Source organism: Argopecten irradians, chromosome 10, assembly GCF_041381155.1.
Source record: "Argopecten irradians isolate NY chromosome 10, Ai_NY, whole genome shotgun sequence".
Lineage (NCBI taxonomy): Eukaryota > Metazoa > Mollusca > Bivalvia > Pectinida > Pectinidae > Argopecten > Argopecten irradians.
In genome coordinates this window covers 35150534-35176384 of record NC_091143.1, presented here as the reverse complement: position 1 = coordinate 35176384, position 25851 = coordinate 35150534, and the positions used below count along the sequence as shown (strand labels likewise).

The following is a 25851-nucleotide window of genomic DNA, read 5'->3' as shown; positions in this document are numbered from 1 at the left end:
AGTTTAAATATAATAATAGTAATCAAGAAAATTACCGATACGTGTAGTCACAGGGACCTGGCACGAAAATTTTTAACCAACAGTATACATATATATATGTTATAGTATCAAGGGTATGAACTCGGCGACCGAGTTCATACCCTTGATGTGTAGTTGTTCACTGATCGAGTGCTACACACGGAAATTTGGTACCGGACTAGGCTATTAATGATCAAATTATAAATTATACTTGTGAATGATCTCATAGCGTTCGTAACAGAACACCAACGAATATACCTATATATCTACACTTGTATGTAAGGAGGCAGAAAGCAAAACTGAAACTTTCAAAATACGTTTCGGCGAATCATGTGTAGTTCATAAAGACGTTTCGGCGAATCATGTGTAGTTCATAAAGACTGGGCTGGCTGATCGGCTGTCCAAGATAACGTGATGGTAAGTCTCTCGATGTCGTCAGGATATAAGTGTATATTATAATGTATGTTACATTTATAACAATTTCTATGTCGATTAAAATGTTTATTTTGATGAAAAATATGTCAAGAACCATTTTCCTTAGCAACAGTGTGTTTGATATGTGACGTCATCAGCGAGTTCGAACAAGAAACTTTGTAGCTGCATTGTCTCCTACGGTTTACCTGTAGTCTCAACGAAATATACAATTTGTGACTTATAAAACCGTTAGAGATGTCTTGTTTATCATATATTTACTTCGCATTTATTTTTAAAGAGACATAAAATCAATCGTATTAGTTACAAAATTGAAAATACTGCCATTATCGCGAGTCTATGGACTACAACAACATTTTTTATGGTTTTTTTTCAAACACATACAATTCGTCACAGTTTGTACACACGTAACACTGTATTGTATTATTACGACAATGTCTACTCTAGTATAACAATATATGGTGGCATATTTCTGCCATCGAGTTAGTTTAGGTCGACTTAGGGTAACTCAACTTTGACCAGATAATTATGTCGGCAAGTCGAATTATAACATAACTTTTTGATATAGTTATGTTGACCAGTCGAGTTATAACATGACTTGTTGAGATATTTATGTCGGTAAGATGAGTTTTAACACGGCAAGTCCACATATTCATATTGGAAAGTCGAGTTACACTATCGCGACTGACTATCGTGGATCTTGTCGTAATAAGGTAAGTCAATTTTCCAAGATGTGAGTCGACTTTCCGTGATGTAAGTCGACTTGCCGACATAAATTTCTCAACAAGTCATGATATAACTCGACAGGACGACATAATTATCTCCGCAAAGTTACGTTACATAACTCGACCTAAAATAACACGATGGCAGAAATATGCCACCAACAATAACATTAGAGTCGTTATTAAAGCACAATTACCAACGGATCAATTAAAGTAACTTGGCCTACTTATCTCTTTGGTGTGTTCTCCATTTGCCCACTTTTTAGAGAACAAAGAAAAGTGTTGGTATAGGAGAACAATGGAAAACCAATTATAGTTAGTTCCATATTAATTTTTACCTGTGCTTACCTGTGTTCGTTTACCTGAGCTACCTATAGTTTGTCAAAAGTGGGGAAATAGAGAGATATCAATATACATGTAAACAGTACAGTACTATATAATACATGTATTTTGTATGGTGGTTGATTACGGCCATCTCGTGTTGTTGTGTTGTCGCCTTGTCGTGTTGTCGCCTTGTCGAGTTGTCGCGACAAGTCGACAAGACGACAAGACGACAAGTCGACATTTCAAACACGCTAATTAGCGCGTACAGAATCTCGTGTTGTCGCGGTAAAATGTCGACTTGTCGTGTTGTCGAGTTGTCGACTTGTCGTGTTGTCGCCTTGTCGTGTTGTCGACTTGTCGTGTTGTCGAGTTGTCGACTTGTCGCCTTCCTGTACACATGCGCAAACAATGGATAACACTCGCCATATTGGATTGCTAATGAAAATAATTGTGTGCATGTGTTTGTACCTAGATGAAGAAATTTGATAGCAATTTCTTTACCGAGAGTTGTCAAAGTATTTTTCTCTGAACTATGAATTTCAATAATTTGTTTATTATATGATAATCGTGTAATAATGGTCTGGTCACGCCGTCTGATTAGTACGCAGTAATCGTCATCTGTTAATTTTAAAGGGACAATTCAGTCTAAGAGAACATCAATATTTTTATATATATCAGATAAAACAACTTCTAATGGAAATTACATCAGTCAGTTTTTACTGTGATATGCCTGAAACGCCTATGGTGGTGACACGTGTGTGAAATATTCAAACTTGCTCGCTGTCCGCCATTACACACTGTGGTCGAACTTCTTGTATGCCGAACCCTGTCCCTTGCTCGTAAAGTAATGCAACTTTTGGCTAGAACTGCTCAAATCGCTCTGACAGTAGTGTGTTTACCTTATTAGGTGAATTGTCTTGCCTAAAATTCATTTTATCACCTTCTCAGTGGTTATGTAGTTCATTTGTTTAACGTGCGTGACTTTGGCTCGGGTATGGGTACAGAGTTAATATTGTACCTGCTTAATCGTATTGATCAACGATTTGATATTTCAACGATATTAATTAAGATACTTAACAATGTTGTGGATACAATACATTTATGCTATAATTTGCTTATTGGTTATGTAAAAGAATTTGCCTGAGTGAATTGTCTCTTTAAGGTCACTTGAACCGCTAAGGCCTAATAGTTCGAAGGCCCGTTAATCCGAAAATTAGAAAATATTGCAATTATCACCATATATTGGTGGCATATTTCTGACATCGAGTTGCCGACTTACGACTTAATAATGTCGACATCGTTAAGGCATTAAGTCGACATCATATCGGAAGATGTCGACATAAACAGAAGAATATGTCGACTTACCACATGAACCTGCCCACATAATGATTTCAAGATATTTATGTAGACAATCGGTAACTCGGCGATTAATGTGTTTATGCTCGGGTGTGACACCGACTTGTCAGTTATTGATGTCGACATCTAAACTAAAAGATGTCGACATCTGGTCATGAAAGTGGAATTCAAAGGCCATCCTTTCATAGGGCACTGTGTATATGCAGCAAGGCGCCATACAGCAGAAAGTTCGACGTTGATTTTGTTAATTCAGAAAAGTTTTTATATATTTGATTACAAAATTAAAAATTGTGATCCTGCATATCCCGGCCATGCAGCTGTAGCCTGCGTGTACGTACACATTGTAGCTGTTAGTCCGAGCTGAGGAAGTTAGAGTGCAAAAGGACTCTGCTTTGTACAACGAATTTCCATCCTCTTGGCCATAATCATTTATTAATATATATAACCGTGGGTTGAAAATTCGTTTAAAAGCTGTGTGTGTGCTTTGTGGATTAGCATTCGTCCATGTGGTACATACCGTACTATACTATATTACAATTATTTTTTCAAGATTTCATTTTTTTGAATCACGAAAAATACCAGTTACGTAATTTAAAAGCCAAAAAGGTCACAGTACAGATACGCAATACCCATTTGGAAACCAGCTTTACTTGTTAGCTTGCCCTGTCCATATATATATACATAAATATTTACATCCCTCGATACACTTATATAAAGGCACAACGAATTTTTGTTACGGTCTTAATGGCCAGATTCAACCTTTGGGCTAAAAATCCTCCCGCGGGACGCGGTTTTAGCTCCAAACTCGGGATATATCTGCATCTATTTTTTGTAGTAAACAGGTAGTAAAAAAAGTCACGTGCTTATACCTCATTCATGCCATTGGCCGGAATATACAATTGTATTATGGGTAACTAGTGATCACGTGATTGTGTGTTTACTTCCAAATATGGTGATAGTTTGCTTGCCATTTCTTCGGAGAAATTGATTTATTTGAAAATATTTAGTCTCCAAAATGTTATTAATATTGCATGCATATCATTTTGACTTGCACATGTGTATTATTTTACTATAAATAATGATCTGAAATGAGTTATAAAACTGTCATTTTCACGTTTTGTAAATAAATGATATAATGCGAATTGACCATTCAATAGGTCTAACCGTCTAATCTAGGATCAGCGAAGATCGGCTACTCCCGGCTAAATTCGTAGAATTCTAAATTTATATTTATATATATTATTACCTGCTTTAGGTTTCAGAACATATACATGTACATATAACACAGAGAAAATAAGATCTTCTTCAAAAGGCCTAATTATGTATAAATACCAGGTCAGAGAAATCACTCTATTTGGAACTAAACACACACTCATGATCATGTGACCACTAGTTACCCACTAATACAATTCCATATTTATTTCGGCCAATGGCATGAATGAGGTATAATCACGTGACTTGTTTTACTACGTTTGACTACAAAGAACGCATGTTTTGTGCCATTATTGGGAAAATTCCCCGCGGATCGTGGTTTCATTTCCACCATTAGAAACAGAAGGCTTAGAGTAGACTTTGATTGTGAAACATTGATAAATTGAAGATTACGTGTTGTGCCATGGCAAATGTCAAAGTTCATGTATATATACTCGACAATTACTTGAAACATCATCTAATAAATTTGTGTTGAAATTATAATTAATGTTGACCAGGAAATGTACCAGTCTAAATTTTTGGTTGAATAATGCATGGAAAGTGAATTATTCAAACACTCTGGATATCGAATTTTTAATCATTAATTTCTTTTGAACTCGGGACTTTTTGGGTGTGTAATTAGGGGAAAGTTGATAACTTTTGATAATATATGTACCCTAATTTTCTTTAGTTGATATGCGGCTTTAAACTTTTCCACTTTGTGGAAATCCTTCAAATCGGATTTATCTCCCTTGATTAAAATGACAAAACCATGTACCTTTGCTATGTTATAAAGTTTTTTTATTTTCTTTTTTTTTTTTAAATTCAATAATGAATGCAGATCAAATATATTAATCAAATATGTGTATTAATTTAATTTGAAACATGTTTGTTTTGCTGAAAATTTGCAAAAAAAAAAATAATATCAATACAAAATATTCATGATGGTAATTTGATTGTTGTTGTTTTTGTACTTGCTGTAAAATGAGAAAAAACGTGTTGTGGAGAAGAAGTTTGTTAAAATTTGAATTTTTTTACAAATGGATGAGAGTTGAGAATGTCACCTGAATTCCGATATGCACAGTTATAAATAATGTTTTGCTTTTAAACAAACAAATAAATATGTCTCCTATATAAACTATGGTAAAGACCCTATCCCCTGGGGAAAATTCCGAGACCCCAGGGCCATGAAATTCACAATATTGGTAGAGGGCCTTGAGACCTGCCATGTGACCACATAAGCCCGTGTTTCTTAGTATATGTGTTGTACATATGTATTAGATTCCCAAAAAGCTAAGTGGGCTATGCGGAAGCTTATAACTATTTGTTTGGAAATAAATATGGAAAATAAAACTATGATATGATAGTATTGCTAACAATTTCAAATGGTGGAAATGAAACCACGATCCGCGGAGGATTTTCCCCATAATTGTACAAAACACGCGTTCTTTGTAGTAAAACGTAGTAAAACAAGTCACTTGATTGGATTATACCTCATTCATGCCATTGGCCGAAATAAATATGGAATTGTATTAGTGGGTGACTAGTGATCACATGAGTGTGTTTTACTTCCAAATAGAGTGTTTTCTCTGACCTGGTATTTATACATACTTTGGCCTTATTTTCTCTGTGTTATATGTATATGTTCTGAGCCCTAAAAGCAGGTATTAATATATATAAATTATAAATTTAGAACTCTACGAATTTAGCCGGGAGTAGCCGATCTTCGCTGATTTTAAATTAGACGGTTAGACCTATTGAATTGGTCAATTTATATTATATCATTTTTTTACAAAACGTGAAAATGGCAGTTTACAACTCATTTCAGTTCAATTATTTATAGTAAACAGTGCATATGTGCAAATCAAATGATAAGCATGCAATATTAAATAATATTTTGGAGTCTAAATATTTTCAAATAAATCAATTTCTCCGAAGAAATGGAAAGCAAACTATCACCATATTTGGAAGTAAGCACAAAATCACGTTGATCACTAGTTTTACCCATAATACAATTGTATAATTCCGGCCAATGGCATGAATGAGGTATAAGCACGTGACTTTTTTTTTACTAACGTTTGACTACAAGTCAAAGAACGCATGTTTTTTACTACGAAAAATAGATGCAAGATGTATCGCGAGTTGGGAGTTTAAAACCGCGTCCCTGGAGGATTTTTAGCCCAAAGTTTGAATCTGACCATTAAGACCGTAACAAAAATTCGTTGTGCCTTTATATAAGTGTATTGAGGCAGAGATTTCCATTTAAATCTGGTTTCCCAACGTGTATTGTGTACCTGTAACTGTGACCTTTATGGCTTTTTAAATATACGTAACTGGTTTTTTTTTTCGGGATTCACAAGAAAATACTTTTTTTATTTTATTTTTTTATTTTCATTTTCATTCATTCTTTTAATATAGTATAGTACAGTATGTACTAACATGGACTTGGTACGAATGCTATGGTGGCATATTTCTGCCATCGAGTTAGTTTAGTGTCGACTTAGGGTAACACATACCTTTGACCAGATAGTTATCCATGTCGCCAAGTCCCGACTAATCACCAACCATGGTGGCCATCTAACTGCCATCAATTAGCCGCCTTACCGACTTAAATAATGACGCCATCATTAAGGCCTTATATTTCAGTCCATTTCATTATCGGATGCAAGTCGCCTATAAACAAGCAGAATCTGATCGACTTACTTACCGCATGTACTATGCCCACTTAATTGATTACCCACAGAAACTTAATGAAGACAGTCGGTTACCTCGGTGATTCATCTAGATATTATGAAATGCTCGGTGTGACCCCGACTTGTCAGTTCAATATGATGTCGCCATCTGGCCTTGAAAGTGGAAATCCAAAGGCCAACCCATTCACAAATCACTGTGTATGTGAGAAGCACAAAGCCATTGTATGGGCATTTTTTCTGCCATACCGATTTAATTTAGGTCGACATAAGGGTATACTCAACTATAGACTAGATAGTATATTTTCGACCCGTCGAGTTATAACATGTACTTTTAGTTGAGATCTTTATGTCGGTAAAGATGAGTTTTTAACACGACAAGTCCTCCATAGTCCTTATTGAAAAAAAGGTCGAGGTTATAGCATATCGCGTTCTGACCTATCGTGGATCCTAGTCGTAATAATGTAAATCAATTTTCCAGGATGTAAGTCGATTTTCCGTGATGGTAAGACGTACTTGACGCCATAATTATCCCAACAACACCCCATGATTTAACTCGACAGGTCGACAGATAATTAGCTCGGCAAAGTTTTACGTTTCCATAACTCGACCTAAAATAACACGATTGGACTAGTAAATATAGGCCACTCATACGTATCCATACAGCAGAGATTCGACGTATATTTTGTTTAATTCAAGCGTTTTCTTTATTTGATTTCAAAATAAAAAAAATTGTGATCCTGCACATCCCGGCCCATGGACTGTAAGCACTTGCGTGTACGTAGCTGTTGCTCCGAGCTTCCATGGAAGTGTACAACGAAGTATTAATATAATAACCGTGGGTTGAAAATTCGTTTCAAAGCTGTGTGTGTATTTTGTTGATTGGCATTCGTACCAAGTCCTTGTAGTACACACCGTACTGTACTACATGCATATTAAAAATGAATGAATGGAAAAAAGAGAAGATTTTATCAATGTTTCATTTTTCTTGGTGAATCCCCGAAAAAAAAAAAAAAAAAAAAAATAAACCAAAATTACTTAATTTAAAAGCCATAAAGGTCACAGTACAGGTACACAATACACATTATGGGAAACCAGCTGTACTTGTACATAAATATTTACATCCCTCGATACAACTTATATATAAGCCACAACGAATATTTTGTTACGGTCTTAATGGTCAGAGTCAACCTTTGGGCTAAAAATCCTCCAGGGACGCGGTTTTAAAAACTCCCAACTCGGGATACATCTGCATCTATATATTTTTCGAGTAGTAAAAACACGTGTTCTTTGTAGTCAGCGCGTAGTAAAAAAAGTCACGTGCTTTATACCTCATTCATGCCATTGGCCGGAATAATAACAATTGTATTATGGTAAAACTATTGATCACGTGATTTTGTGTTTACTTCCAAATATGGTTGATAGTTTGCTTGCCATTTTATTCGGATGAATTGAATTATAATTGAACATATTTAGACTCCATAATGTTTTTAATATTGCAGTGCATTATCATTTTGACTTGCACATATGCACTGTTTTACTATATATAATGAACTGAACATGAGTTATAAAACTGCCATTTCACGTTTTGTAAATAAATGAATACAATACGAATTGACCAATTCAATAGTATTAGCCGTCTAATCTAAAATCAGCGAAGATCGGCTACTCCCGGCTAAATTCGTAGAATTCTAAATTTATATATTTTTTATATTATTACCTGCTTTAGGGTTCAGAACATATACATATAACACAAAGAAAATAAGACTTCGTCAAAAGGCCTAATTATGTATAAAATACCAGGTCAGAGAAATCACTCTATTTGGAAGTAAACACACACTCATGTGATCACTAGTTACCCATAATACAACTTCATATTTCGGCCAATGGCATGAATGAGGTATAAGCACGTGACTCGTTTTACTACGTTTTTACTACAGAAAACACGTGTTTTGTGTACCTTTTGGGGGAATATCCCCCCCGGATCGTGGTTTCATTTCCATAAAGTTGGGAGACAGATTGAATTTCATAAATATATATTTGCAATTTATCTTTTCACCGAAGCGTTTTGTATATAAAGGCATAACGATTTTTTATTACGGTTTTAATAGCCATGTATAATTATTATTGGTTCAATATTTGGGTAAAATCCTCCCGAGACGTGATTATATCTCGAAAGTCGGGAACCACATTGAATTTCATAAATATATATTTGCATCTATCTTTTCACCGAAGCGTTTCTTATGCAAAGAGCCTAACGAATTTGTTATTACGGCTTTCATGTATTATGTACATATACCAAAATGTATGTAATGTATGCATATAAATAACAGTTCAAAGTGTACGTGTTAAACAATTAAGTTTGATATCTTAACATAGAGAGTGAAAATCCCCCGGGAAGTGATTTCACCTCCGAAATTGAGACCAGATTGACTAAGAGTTCTGTGGGTACACATCCATTTTTTTAGCATGGATTTTGTATAAATAGCAATCAACAGAGTAAATTATTTCTTTGAAGAATATCAGAATTGCTTTGATTTTGCATTAGCAAAAGAATCAACACATATAAATGTACCTTCAATTGTTTGCCTTTTTATTTAGAATCATCACATTTTTGATACATTTACATGTAAAATGTACATGCACATGTATACTCGCGTACCTCGACAAGAAAGAACAAGAGCAGTGGTGTCGTTGCCTTCCTTACATTCTCTCTTTTCATTCTGTAAATCCACTCACCTTTCTCACGTAGGTATGGTGCACGTGCGACGTAAGATATCGTGAGACCTCGATTTTCATGTTTAACGTGACTTCTGATTATGCACACGTGTTATAACATAATATTTACAGTTTGCACTGACATGGGCTCAATAACCATGCTTTCTAGTATTATCATTATCGGTGTATAATGTTAGCACAACACGCGCGGCGATTCTATTATATTGTTACGTGAATAGTCGATGGCGTAGCAACGTGAGGTCATCACCCCACTTTTGGCGGGACCATATGGTATTTTAATAAAAAAAAATATGCAACTGCCGCGGGAAAAAATGATATTCATTTATTTGAAAAACTGTAAATATAATTATGGGGTATAATAATAATGGAGCCCGTGTAAATTTTATGTAATTATCATTATCATTATACCCTCATAACCTCAACAAAATAAACATCTATTCCTTAAATCCAGGAACATGTATACGTGTTCATTTGTCCTCACATGTGCAGTAAAAGTTGAATTATTTGGGATGCATATCGTGAATATGATTTAAAATTGTATAAAAGCATTCAGTATCGACAATATCAGTAATAAAACTTATATCATCCACATGTTACGTGCCATTTTTTTTTCAAAGTATTACTTTTTAAACAGTCATAATAGATAATTACAAAATCCATATGAATAAATATGGTAATATATAGTTTTTCGAGGGTAGTTTTCTCAAACTTGATTAACACGTGTAACTGTTATTCATATACATACATGTATGTGTATACATGAAAGCCGTGATTACAAATTCGTTATGCCTTTATATAACAAACGCTTCGGTGTAAAGATAAATGCAAATATATATTTATGAAATTCAATGTGGTTCCCGACTTTGGAGGTAAAACCACGTCCCGGGAGGATTATCATCCTAAAGATTGAACCAATATTAATAGTACACGGCCATTAAAACCCTAATGAAAAATTCTTTATGCCTTTATATAACAAACGCTTTGGTGAAAAGATAAATGCAAATATATATTTATGAAATTCAATCTGTTTCCCAACTTTGCAAATGAAACCACGATCCGCGAGGGATATTCCCCCAAATGGTACAAAACACGTGTTTTTTTTTGTAGTAACAACGTAGTAAAACGAGTCACGTGCTTATACCTCATTCATGCCATTGGCCGAAATATGAAGTTGTATTATGGGTAACTAGTGATCACATGATTGCGTGTTTATTTCCAAATATAGTGATTTCTCTGACCTGTACAAAGAACGCGTGTTTTGTACCATTATGGGGAAAATCCTCCGCGGATCGTGATTGCATTTCCACCATTTGAAATTGTTAAGCAATACTATCATATTATAGTTTATTTTCCATATTATTTCCAAACAAATAGTTATAAGCTTCCGCATAGCCCACTTAGCTTTTTGGGAATCTAATACATACATGTATGTACACATACTAAGAAACACGGGCTTATGTGCTTACATGGCAGCTTCCCGCCTGGTAAATTGGGACCTAGGACCTAACTCATTATGCTTCGGTAGGTTCCGTACGAAAATGTTTCATTTTGTTTGTCAGAATTACTCTTCATAGATTGAAAGGTCTCAAGGCCCTCTACCAATATTGTGATTATCAAGGCCCTGGGGTCTCGGAATTTTCCCTAAGGGAAAAGGTCTTTACCATAGTTTATATAGGGAAACACATTTATGAGCATTATTTGCTCAATTTTCATAGGAAATGTAACAGATGTAATGGAATCAAATACTCTTCATAGATTAAAAGGTTAAATGGATATCATTACTGGCTGATTTCATGGTCCTGATATGCAATATATTTGTTTCATTCTGTATCCGAACTCGGGTGACCAATCAGAAAAAAACATGGCTGACAGGTGGCTATGTGTTTTGTTATTACTGCTATATAGACTTCATTTTTAGTTTTTCCATGTTACAAAACATTTCCAAGAGGAAAGGAAAAGGTAAAGGATTCCAGAAATAGAGAAAAGATCCATCTTTTATTGGCATGATTTACATCAGTCAGTAGTGGGTACCAAGTTCATTAAACTTTTTAAATGTGCAACTGCAGGGGCGTAGGAAGAAAAGGGTCCTCCTGCACATTTTTCGTACTTCATTTTAGAAAATTTTGCCGCATTGCTTCGCATTTCCTAAAAGTTCATGCACGTAATGTTCAAACCTTTAATAATAAAAATTCAATACACATGAACTAGACTAAAAATGTCCATCAAGGGATTCTACTATTTCAAAAATGTTTCTTCAAATATTAAATTGTTTATATGTCTGAGCAAGACAATTAAATCAATTCATCATGTTTTTTAGTAAAACAATAATGTACTGATGGTGTGAAGTCGTATGTTCAGATCGAGCAGGGTTGCATAATGATATGACGACATTCACAATTATAATTTCTAAATGCAGGTAAATGTAAATCGAAAAATTACCACGTTAAGAACGCTTTAAAATCATCAAAATACACCGTAAAACTCATCTTGGCCATTCCAAATCATAATATTTTTCACGGGAGAGACCCCCGGACCCCCAGAACACCAAAGTCTCGCGCATTCGGCGCTCGCAAAATCACCAAAATCGTAATTATTTCCGGGGAAGATCCCCGGACCCCCAAAACACCAAAATCTCGCGCATTCGGCGCTCGCAAAATCATCAAAATCGTAATTTTTTCCGGGGGAGATCCCCGGACCCCCCAAACACCAAAATCTCGCGCATTCAGCGCTCGCAAAATCATCACAAAATCGTAATATTTTTTCCGTGTGAGACCCGCAGACCCCCCCCCCCCCCCCCCCCCAAACACCAAAATCTCGCGCATTCGGCGTTCGCAAAATCATCAATAATACATCTTAGCGTCGCCATCTGATAATTATCTACAGCCATTCTAAAAAAAGTGATAAAGTTTTTTTCCGGGAGAGACCCCCTAAATGGACCTCTCAAACAATTGCAAACAGCATCATCCAGTGTCTGTTGTAAACAATTAATATCTTCTTAATAACCAAGAACCTCATACATGGACATTGATATTGGGCCATAGCATGCTGGGATGAAGGGATACAAAGTTTGTTCAAATCAATGATCTTGACCTATGTGCCAAGTCACAGGACTGAGACATATTTATTATTTGTTTAAAAGCAAAACATTATTTATAACTGTGCATATCGGAATTCAGGTGACTGTTAGACATATATATCCTTATTTGCCTTCTGCTCATTCTCAACTCTCATCCATTTGTAAAAACAATTCATCAATTCCTAACAAACTTCTCCTTCACATCAACGGTTTTTTCTCATTTTACATTGTACAAGCAAGTACAAAAACAACAACAATAAAATTAACAATCATGAATATTTTGTATTGATTACATATATATATATATATTTATTTTTTTTTTGCAAATTTTCAGCAAAACAAACATGTTTTCAAATAAAATTCATACACACATTTGATTATTACATTTGAATCATGCAGTTCATTAAAAACTTAAAGAAAAAAACAATGGAAACAAAAAACAGCGAACAAACAACTATTATATACAATTGAGCGAAAGGTAGCATGGAAAGGAGGCATTCATCCCATTTTACATCACCTGGGTAGAGAGAAGAAACTCCGTTTATGAAGGATTTTACCACAAAGTGGTGAACAAGTTAAGAACATAATTCACCCTTTCCATGCACTCATTCAAAGGAAGAAATTTTACAACCAAAATTTTCAGCACCTCTGAGTGTACATTGTTCCTTGTCAACCAACCAAAATTATACCTTTTCAACACACCAATTTTATTAGATTGAATGACTTTCTCAAGTAAAATGAGTCGAGTATATATATTCATATCCTTCTTCTTGTAGCGACTCTGAATCCATTTTCTGCCTCACATGAAGACACAGAACATGTCATTGTAATCTGTCAATTTTACATCAAAATGTTTCACACATCAAAAGTCTTCAACAAATGACCATCTCTGATTTTCAAATGTGCTTTAAATGAAATCACCGATCCTGAAGGGGGGGGCTGGGGGGGGGGGCGGGGAGAACGCGAGGGGGATTTTCCCCAGATAATATACCATACCAAAAACCAAAACGGCGTTCTTTGTATTCATAACGTACTAAAAACAAGTCACGTGGGATCATTAACCTCAATCATGCCCATTGGCGCAGAAATAAATATGGATTTGTAGTTAGACATGGTAACTAGGTGATCACATGAGTGAGTGTGTATTAACTTCCAAACTAGTAGAGATTTATCTGCACATGGTATTTAGTACTTATAATTACAGGTTAAGGCCTTTTGAACGAAAGATTATTATCTTCTCTGGTGGTTTTATATCGGTATATGTTTACCTGGAAAAACCAACAAGTAGGAAATAACAATTATTATAATTATAACATTTTAGAACTTACTAAGTAGCTAAACGAATTTTTAGTGCCGGGATGTAGCCCGATCTTTTCGCTGCATTTTAGATTTAGAATCAAGCTGGTTAGCAACCTATTGAAGTTGAATCCATATTCAGCATTAATATTCATTTATTTACAAACAGTGGAAATGGCAGTTTTAATAACTCCATCTTCCCCATGAGTTCAACACACAATTATCGTCATAATAATACCTCATGTTGCACAGTCCACAAACATACGTCATGGCACAATATTAAAAAATTTTTTGAGGTTTAAAAGTTTTCAAAATAAAATCAATTTCCCCGATGAAGAACATAGGCAAAGACAAAACTATCACGCAATAGATTTAGGAAGTACAGCAACACATTAATTCAAGTGATCACGTAGTTAACCCATAATTCTATTGTTTATTCCGTGCCAATGGGCCATAGAATGAAGGTATAAGCACGTGACCCCCCCTTATTATTATCTGGGACGTTTTTTTTAACTACAAAAAATGAGGTGCTGCAGATAAATTCTCGTGTTTGAGGATGAGCTAAAAAACCCTAATAACCGCAGTCCTCTCCGGAGGATTTTTACGCTCCAATGGTTGATATCTGTGCCAGAGTAAAGCAACCCGTAACAAAAAATGTTGTGTCTTGACTTTTTATAAGATGGGTCTTATCGATTGATGTTAAAGTATTTATGTATTTTATGGACCGGGGTCAAAGCGAAACAAGAAAATGCTAGCTGTTCTTGAATCCATGAGTCCATGGGAGGTATTGTGATATACTTTTCTGAGTGACATTTTTTTTTTGTTCGTGGGCTTTGTAAAAGAAGAAAGAAATAGATCACTAAACTCTGTGTAATTTTCAGTGATTTCAGACTTCGAAGACAAGAAAATGGAAATTCTCGCGATGAAAAACAGAGCACATTTGTTACATACAGAATGAAGGTACGGGGAGTTTGTATACCTACATTAGGACGTTTTTAATGGTGACAGAATCACCTAATCCACAAAAGTCACAGTGACTCCACAGTCTTCTTACAAAAAAAAACGAATGTTCAAATCCCACGTTTATATATAATTAATAATTTGTATTTGTGGCCAAGAGGTTGCGAAACATTTAGGGCGTTATGAAATACAAACAGCATGTGGTACCTCTTTGTGTCGTCCCACTCCTAGAACCCGTCCCTGCGACTATACTTCCCTCAGCTCGGACTGAAAGTGCTACATGTACAAATGAACGGGTGTACGTTCACTCAAGGCCATAAAAACGACAGGCTGCTACGAGCTGTCATGGGGCCAGGATTTAGCAGGATACACATTTTTTTAATTTTGAAAAATCAAGATAAAATCAAACAACTTTACCTAAAATTAGCTGATTCTTCATTTTTGTTATAAGTACGTTTCAGACACTACAAGTAACTGACAATGCTCGTGTTGTCACTAACCGCGCGCATAAAAAACATTCACATCGCCCGAGTTACCAATCTCTCTAACATAATTATACTTGGATATTTTCAATTATGGTGGAGGCAATGTCATAGTTATAAAATTACCGAACAATAGATTTCCCTTCAACCTAGTTTACTGTCGACATCTTTCACGATTTTATCTGTCAACTTAATAATTGCCACATAAACTTATGTCGCCGTATCCCATATAAGCTCGTATAGAAGCCCCTGGTGACATAATCGTATGGCAGAAAACATGCCACATAAGCATACATTTATGATAATCTTACAAATATATACAAGCTTTAAGATATCCAAATGTAAAACGTCATCTGTAAGTTTTGATTGTATTATGATATATGTAAATAATCAAATCTTACTAAACGAAAATTACATTTATACATGTCGACATTATATCGGAAGATGTCGACATAAACAGAAAAAATATGTCGACTTACCAACAAAACCACAATACATGCCCACTATAATGATTCCAAGATAATATGGTAACTCGGGCGATTAATCGTGTTTATGCTCGGGTGTGACACCGACTTGTCAGTTATTGATGTCGGCATCTAAACTAAAAGATGTCGACATCTGGTCTTGAAAGTGAAAATCAAAGGCCACTCTTTCATGAAGCACTGTGTATATGCAGCAAGGCACCATACAGCAGAGATCGACGTTAATTTTGTTTAATTCAGGTAAGTTTTTATTTATTTGATTTCAAAATAAAAAAAAAATGTGATCATGCCCATCCCGGCCATGCAACTGTAGCCTGCGTGTACGTACATTGTAGCTGTTAGTCCGAGCTGAGGAAGTTAGAATGCAAAAGGACTCTGCTTTTTACAACGAATTTCCATCCTCTTGGCCATAATTATTTATCAATATAACCGTTGGTTGAAAATTCGTTTTTTAAAAACAATGTGAATGTGTGTGTGTTTTGTGAATTAGCATTCGTACCAAGTACATGTGGTACATACCGTACAACTTTTCATGTTTTATTTTCTTGCGAATCACGAAAAATACCAGTTACGTAATGTAAAAGCCATAAAGGTAACAGTGCAGGTACACAATACACATTGGGAAACCAGCTTTACTTGTTAGCTTTCCCTGTCCATATATTTACATAAATATTTACATCACTCGATACACTTATGTAAAGGCAACAACGAATTTTTGTTATGGTCTTATTGGCCAGATTCAACCTTTGGGCTAAAAATCCTCCCGAGACGCGGTCTTAAACTCCAAACTCGGGATACATCTGCATTTATATATTTTTCGTAGTAAAAGCACGTGTTCTTTGTAGTCAAGCGTAGTAACAAAAGTCACGTGCTTATACCTCATTCATGACATTGGTCGGAATATACAATTGTATTATGGGTAACTAGTGATCACGTGATTTTGTGTTTACTTCCAAATATGGTGATAGTTTGCTTGCCATTTCTTCGGATGAATTGATTTATTTGAAAATATTTAGACTCCAAAATGTTATTGATATTGCATGCATATCATTTTGACATGCACATATGTACTGTTTTACTATATTATATATGAACTGAAATGAGTTATAAAACTGAAAATTTACACGTTTTTGTAAACTAAATGATATAAAGCGAATTGACCAATTCAATAGGTGTAACCGTGTTATCTAGGATCAGCGAAGATCGGCCACTCCCGGCTAAAATTCGTAGAATTCTAAATTCATATTACATATATAATTACCCGCTTTAGGTTTCAGAACAGATAAATTTAACACAGAGAAATGGCAAGCAAACTATCCCACCATATTTGGGAAGTAAACACACAATTACGTGATATCTAGTTACCCATGATACAATTGTATGTTCCGGTCAATGACATGAATGTGGGTATGAGCACGTGACTTGTTTTACTACGTTTGACTACAAAGAACCACAGGGGGCCAACTCAATGAAAATGGATGTTGTCATACATTTTATAGTAATTATCCCGATTTTTTTAATAAATTTTCAAATCTCGTATTTTTCGAAAAAAAAAAATTCATCATGACTGTTATATGTACTCATCAGTCCATCCACCAAATACCGTATGAAAAAAATGTTCATGACAACATCATCCACTTTCATTGAGTTGGCCCCCTGTGCAAAGAACGCGTGTTTTTACTACAAAAATTAGATGCAGATGTATCCCGAGTTTGGAGTTTAAGACCGCGTCTCGGGAGGATTTTTTAGCCCAAAGGTTGGTTCTGGCCATTTAAGACCCATAACGAAAATTCGTTGTGCCTGTTTATATACTGTAAGTGTATCGAGGGATGTAAATATTTTATGTATATATTAGCTGGTTTCCCAGTGTGTACCTGTACTGTGACCTTTATGGCTTTTTACATTACGTAACTGGTATTTTTCGTGATTCGCAAGAAAAATAAAACATGAAATAAAATCATTGTTTTTAATATAGCATATACATACATGTATAGTACGGTATGTACCTACACATGGACTTGGTACGAATGCTAATCAACAAAACACACACAGCTTATAAACGAATTGTCAACTCACGGTTATATAAATTAATGAATAATTATGGCCAATTCACAAGAGGATGGAAATTCGTTGTAAAAAGCAGAGTCCTTTTGCACTCTAACTTCCTCAGCTCGGACTAACAACTTCGTACACGCAGGCTACAGCTGCATGACCGGGATGTGCATGATCACAATTTTTAATTTTGAAAATCAAATAAATAAAAACCTGAATTAACAAAATCAACGTCGATCTCTGCTGTATGGTGCCTTGCTGCATATACACAGTGCTTCATGAAAGAGTGGCCTTTGATTTCCACTACGAATGCAATGTCGACATCTTTTAGCCAATCAACAAAACACACACACAGCTTTGAAACGAATTTTCAACCCACGGTTATATATATTAATAAATTCGTTGTTTTCACACTTCCTTAGCTCGGGCTAACAGCTACGTACACGCAGGCAACAGTTTCATGGCCGGGATGTGCAGGATCACATTTTTAAAAAAAAATCAAATGAATAAAAACTTGAATTAACAAAATCAACGTCGATCTCTGCTGTATGGCTTTTGCTGCATATACATAGTGTTCTATGAAAGGGTGGCCTTTGATTTCCACTTTCAAGACCAGATGTCGACATCTTTTAGTTTAGATGTCGACATCAATAACTGACAAGTCGGTGTCACACCCGAGCATAAACACATTAATCGCCGAGTTACCGATTGTCTACATAAATATCTTGGATTCATTATGTGGGCATGTACATGTGGTAAGTCGGCATATTCATCTGTTTATGTCGACATATTCCGATATGATGTCGACTTAATGCCTTAACGATGTCGACATTATTAAGTCGTAAGTCGGCAAATCGATGGCAGAAATATGCCACCATATGGTCTATGGTACAAGCACTGACTTCAGTTTTCTATATTCAAAGATAGTGGCTATTTCATATGATTTGCGCATGAGTAACAGGAAGGCGACAAGTCGACAACTCGACAACACGACAAGTCGACAACACTACAACTCGACAACACGACAAGTCGACATTTTACCGCGACAACAGGAGATTCTGTACGCGCTAATTAGCGTGTTTGAAATGTCGACTTGTCGTGTTGTCGTCTTGTCGTCTTGTCGACTTGTCGCGGTTCGAAAACACGACAAGTCGACATTTTAACTGTTAAATCTCGGGTTGTCGCAGTTTGAGACCGCGACAACTCGACAAGGCGACAGCACGACAAGGCGACAACACAACAACACGAGATGGCCGTAATCAGCCACCATAATTTTGAACATTTTGACAGACAAATATATATATATAATATTGTATAAGTTACATCTTAATAAATTTCACCATTACAATTGTGAATTAAAGAACAAAATTGCATCCAAGTTTTAGGAGAATTAAGTGTCAGAAAAAGTGGTTTTTTTTACAAACTGCTGCAATTGTGATGTTTAGTAATACACATATTCCACTGTCATTATTATAAAGACTTTGTCAAGACAATAATGCTTGTAATATACATGTTGGCATGTGCACTTATATATCAGAAGATACTGTTTAACTCTATAGGATGATACATGTAACAATATACATGTAGATACAAAGATTAAGCGCCTCTATAAACAGATAGTTGTCGTCGATTCCGAAGACGATAGAATTGCGAAAATTAAAGACGTACTTGACGATACCGTCTTTTATATCATGTAAGTGTATCTTCCAGCTATGCGATATGGAATGGAGCTGTTCCGCTCTTATGTAGACTAGCTCGACGAACTTTACACGAAGTTTTCTTCGGTTGGAATCGTTATTGTTATGGGTGATTTTAAAGTGTACACGGAATGGTTTGATATATAAGGCTTGATAAATGCGTCATTGGATGAAATTTATAGTGGCGAAAGTACGAGTTTCATAGCGTACGGTATTAGAGATAATACGCCGTTTCTCTAGAACACACCTGAAGCCCAAAGCCATTGACCCCTGACCTGTGACGTCACGAGGACAACGGGATCGAATCTACTCGCATAAGTTAGAGTGACAATTTTCGGTGACTGCCATCTAATATAAACTACCTGTTTGTAAATATCGATTTTGAAGACTCAAATACCTGTGTACATGTCTGATACATGTTTAATCTTATCCTCAATCAAAGATAGAGATTGGAATACGCTTGGAAATAGATATTTATACCATACACATATATTGATGTACCTGTCGTAGATAAATGAACATCTCTGTGCGATTACTGCATAATTATACACAATAAAATGTACATAATAATCCACGTACCTTGTATATCCGCGGTGTTTGGAACCACATATACATGAACAAGGATTTATAAGTGATATCAAGGACGTATATATATAACCCAACTCGGGTCGTCTAAAATTTCTGAATTTTTCATAAAATATGCCCATACGAATTAAGGTATGATTCTTAACCAAGGATTTATAAGTCCTTGTTCTAAACAGATTTTTTTTTGCATATATGTAAATGCATCTACTAACTGCGTTATGTCTGAAATCGATTGTGTGACTTAACAGGCCCACTACCTTTCCGACACGACTTTTAATTTTTAAAATGGGAATGTAAAAACAGATCGATAATTTTGTAGAGTCGCAAAAGTTATTAACTTACAGTTAATACTACGTTTATCATCACCTTCTGAACAATTTAATCAAAATAAATAAAATGTTAATTTTCACAACGCGGGTCGTCTTATGTTTCCCGCCGTCGTCCTAAATACCACGCGGTAGTTGACTATACAGCGAGATGACTCTCCACTGTTATCATATATTAAACAGGAAATCTTGCATATGTTTGGTGTTATAACCTCATCTTAGGGCATCGGCATGGGTTTTCTGATGTTATTAATGTTTTTTAAGAAACCTTTAAACTTTGCCCCGGAGAGGTAGTTGGCCTTTAATTACTGTACATGTTTGTCATTTAATTCTACTGTGATTTGGCGGATTTAATTCTATATACGAAGTTTTGAGAACCGTCACATCACAAATATTTATTTTTTAGCAGATGTGATATTTTTCGATCAATTTTTTTTTGACGAAATACATTCAGCTTTCATATAGAATCTTCTACAGTGCATCCGATGACTTGCTGATATTTCGCTCAAGGTCATTAATTAGTGTCTTAAATTGAAAAATAAATCATGCACGGGTCAGGCGATAAAAAATGAGACTGAAGATGTCTATGTCTACTCCAAATAGTAGATATCAAGTATCCAAATCAGAATACTTCCGAATAGCAAATGTCGTGCTGCGTTAATCTCTTTACCTGTATACTGCAGTAACTAAAACGCGTGGTCAGCTCTGGCTAATTAGGGGGCTAACGAGTTACGTAAGAAAGGTGTTTAGTGACCTGTCACGCTGTGTTAACTAGCACACGTCACGTGTCAAAATATCTGTCCACAGGTAAGTTAGACGGGCCATCATGTAGTTGTTGTTTACAGTAAAATATACCGTTCGTATATGATATATAACAAGTGTATCACACTACATGCATGGTTAATATTTATGGTAGTTGTTCCAATTCTTTGTTAATTTTGGTCAATTTCGATCATTATATGACACCAATAATGATAATCTTTATGACCAATAAATGCACTGTTGAAGATTGTTTAAATAACACATGTCTACATAGTAAGTTTTTTTGTTGTTTTTTACCCCCCCCCCCCCCCCAAAAAAAAATAAAAAATAAAATAAAAAATAAAAAAATAATAAAAATAAAATATGTTTGTGATAACTAGTGTTTTGAACTATGAAATACATTATATAACAAACTTTCTTCTTGTTATGTTTGTTCTTTATTTATACAGAAACATATTACAATATTTTATGTCCATCATTTTCCAAAATCCTCTCCGTTTAGATTACATAGTGAAAATTAAATATTCCCGAACTTTGATAATTAAATAATTTATTAAACAGAGATTATATTTCTAGTAAAAAGGTACGTACCGAGCCGTGCATGTATGAAAGTTTACACAAGGCAGAGATATAGATAATTAAATTATTGAAATCTCTGCACAATTATGTATTTTAACCTTGTTTCAGTTGCAATATTTCCTTATACATAATCAAATCGCCATCATAACTGTATATACAGAAACAATTAAGGAAGTAAGGATTTTTCTTTAAATTTATCATATACAGAAACATATATATATGTTTCTGATATATACTTGTAAAATTCTCGTAAGCCCATTTCAGGAATTCATAGGTAAGATAAGATAATTTATAAACGTCTCACCTTCAAAGATTTACAATCATATTAAAACATTAAAGGTACAAATCTTAAAAAAGTCACTATAAAAAGAGTTATGAGATACTTAATTATCCTAAAAAAGTCAAATTCAAACTTATTTCCATACATATATTGCACTTTTCTCTTTAAAATATATCATACAATGATACCCTTATGGAATAAGTACAGTACGTATCACAGGTGAAATTCACAGGTAAAACACAGGTAAATCAGGGATAACTTCTCTGAAATAGGCTATAATCCTTGTCACAACATTCTGCTAATTATCAGATTATAAAAAGTTGGCAAATGGAAACTGACTATAATTGGTTTTCTATTGTTCTCCTATACCAACACTTTTCTTTGTTCTCTAAAAAGTGGGCAAATGGAGAACACACCAAATGGAAATACAACCATTTCTTTGTAGCCAACTATAGCATGACTGAAACTATACATGTACCTACATATATACCACAGAACGCACTCGGGTCGACTATTTAAACTTTACAAATTAGTATTTTACTTTACTGATGTACAACTATACACGTGGTTAGCTTAAGATCGTTTCCAGCACCACTTGCATGGTCAATCACAACTTCGCTAGATAAGGGTATTAGCCGATTAGAAATAGAGAGAATCGAAGTATTCTGGTAGAAGTAGAGAGAATCGGACTATTACCCTTGGCTAGCGAAGTTTGGTTAATCATCACTTTCTAGGACACACACACACATGTATTATCGTTCTGTATATGTATTTGTTTTCTCTACTGGACTCTTAGAGTTTTTGATAATTTGACAGCCCATTTTTTGTTTTGTAGAAAGGAAATTCTCGGGGACGCATGGCTCTGTCGAAAAAGGATACACTAAAAGAAGATTTGAAGCGATTTCCGTCAACTTTCGAATTCGCTACTAGCAACTTATCTAGGGACAGAGTTGAAAGTCTCATAAAAAAGTTAACAGATGACAGGGAAAATACTACAAAACCTGATGAGGAAGACTTACAAATAGGAAACTTTCTTTCATATCTGTATTTTTTGGTGAAAAATCACCAGAAATCACTTGAGCTTCTCACCGAATCTCTACGTAAAAATCCTGATAATATCATAGCAAACACAAATAAAGCCCGAATTCTCCTGGAACATGGGGAAATTTCAGATGTTGACGACATTATAACTACACTTAAAGAATTAGAACAGAGAGAGGACTTTGAGACGAGAAAGTGCCACGCAAAGGCTGATTTAGCATACGCGTATTCACGGTCAGGACCTTGGTACCACCAACGGGCGATAGAACTGTACAAGGAGATTGTAGAGGTCCATCCCGAAGAGTACGCCTGGCAGTTCGGACTGGGGTTGACTTTACTCAGACAAACGAATCGATTCCATTCAAAAACAGACGACAAACACGAGGAGGTAGTGATAGAAGCCATCAAGAGCCTACTAACTGTTACGAAATCAGAAGATACTATTTTACGTGCGGCAGCTTATGCAGAGCTTGGAAGAGCATTGTATATACGTAAGACAAATGGCTACAACAAGGAATTGCCATCAGAATTAGAGCAGCTTGGTGAAAAAGGTTGTTTCTCAAGGGCATTAAAAATTTCCCCAAGAGATTCATTTGTACTGCAGGTTTGTGGCCAGTATGCGCGATACAGAAATGAACTGGATGAGTCTGAGAAACTCCTTCGACTATCACTTAAAATCAAACCAACGTGCCATGCGTACCATCACCTTGCCCTTACATTAAAGAGGAAGGTAGAAAACGCCGAAGGCAAAATCGAAAAGAGGCGACTAAGACAGGATTGTCGGTATGAAGCACACAATAAAAGGGAAAAAATGAAACATTACCTACGTAAAATGATGAAGTCACCATTAGTTGTTTCCACTCACCCCGGAAATGAGTTGCTTATCAATGCTGTAGAACTAATCGACAAAGCAGAAGAACTAAATTCTTCTACTTTGAACATGCAGTATGACAAGGGCATTATATATCGAATGTTAGGACTGCCTGAAAATGCCGTAGAAGTTTTCAAACAAATCATTTCCAACAGAAAACGCCTTCCTAATAAAACACTGCTGACAATTGTCTATGAACAACTTGGACTTTGCCTTCTTGAAATAAGTGAAGCTACTGAAACATCTCCGGATAAACAGGCGAAATACCACAAAGACGGCCAAGCACATCTTTCATATGCTGTCCAACTTCAGTCGGCAATAGTAGCAAATGATCCACTATTCAAAGAGGCATGGAATGCCTAACCGACACTCAAAAAACTGTTCAGTGATGAACGTGAGGATAAGCCAAAAAAACTGGCAGTCCTACACATGCTTATGGGAGATCATAAAAATGCTATCGCTGTATACCAAAAGTTGCTCTCAGATGGCAAGGACAAAATGGAGCCGAATGACTGCAAAAACATGTTGGAATGCCACTTGAAAGACGGAGAGTTCGAAGAATGCGTTTCTCTTTTAAGTTCATGGGAGTGTACAACCGTTCATGCAAGTCTTCCTTGCCATCTGATCTTTGACGTGTACATTAATGGTGCATTTCACGCGTATTCAATGAATAACGCACAGCTGGCATATCAACGCTTCAGACGCGCTTTTCAAGTATATGGCATGTTCGAAATGGCTGACGATGGTGATGATGAAGGAGAGAAGCATATCCTAATATTACACGCTTGTTCAGACGACAGGCGTTGTAGTTTGGCCGAAACTCTCGGATTTGTGATAGCAACTTGCACAGGGCTACAGCACACAATTAATACTGATGACGTCCTGGGGAATGAGATGACTCTGACATCCATGAATTCGAGGATTCAGAATACACCATGTGTTATCATCATGACCCACGACAGTGCAGACTTGTGTGATGAAGACCTGTATTATGTCACCTGTGCTGTCGAAACGAAGTTAGAGAAAGGGAAACCACAACTATTGGCCGTGTCGGATGAGAGATGCAATGTACCTGACATTGCTAGAACATTACCTTATATCCAAATATGTCAAGACCAGCTACCAAAGGATCGTCTGCGCGAACACTTATCAGAGGAGGAGAAAGGATGGGTTAAGGAATTCATTAATATACTGAAACCTGGTACAACAGATCAACATCAGTAAACAAGAGGCCCATGGGCTTAAACGGTCATCTGACTCTTGGCATAATACAACATAGCCGTTTAAAGATTTTAGCCTATTTGACCCCTGTGAATGAAGATCAAGGTCATTTTTTTCAAAAAACAAATATGGTAGCCTTTCATCCCAGCATGCCACAGGCCCAATATTAGGTCTCTAGGCCTCTTAGTTATTCACAAAAACTTATTTCAAGGTTTTAGTCTATTTGACCCCTGTGACCTTGGATGAAGGTCAAGGTCATTTATTTGAACGAACTTGGTAGCTCTTCATCCAAGCATGTCACAGGCTCAATATTGGGTCTCTAGGCCTCCAAGTTATTCTCAAGAAGTTGTTTCAAGATTTTAACCTATTTGACCCCTGTGACCTTAAATGAAGGTCAATGTCATTCATTTGAACACACTTGGTAGCCTTTTATCCCAGCATGCTACAGGCCTAATATAAGTACCCTGAGCCTTCTGGTTCTTGAGAAGAAGTCGTTTAAAGAATTTAGCCTTTTTGACCCCTGTGACCTTGAATGAAGGTCAAGGTCATTCATTTGAACAAACTTGACAGCTCTTCATCCCAGCATGCCATGGGCCCAATATCAGGTCTCAAGGTCTCTTAATTATTCAGAAGAAGTAGTTTAAAGGATTTTAGTCTATTTGACCCCTG

The 25851-nt window shown here is 35.8% G+C and overlaps 1 protein-coding gene across 1 annotated transcript; it reads left to right on the top strand.

The window, feature by feature from the left end:
* Nucleotides 1–379: 379 nt before the first annotated feature.
* LOC138333748 (uncharacterized) lies at nucleotides 380–25309 on the top strand. Its single transcript, XM_069282311.1, has 2 exons — nucleotides 380–435; nucleotides 22885–25309. Exons 1-2 carry the CDS (start codon nucleotides 433–435, stop codon nucleotides 24322–24324), a joined length of 1443 nt encoding a protein of 480 aa, XP_069138412.1. The 5' UTR covers nucleotides 380–432; the 3' UTR covers nucleotides 24325–25309.
* Nucleotides 25310–25851: the final 542 nt, after the last annotated feature.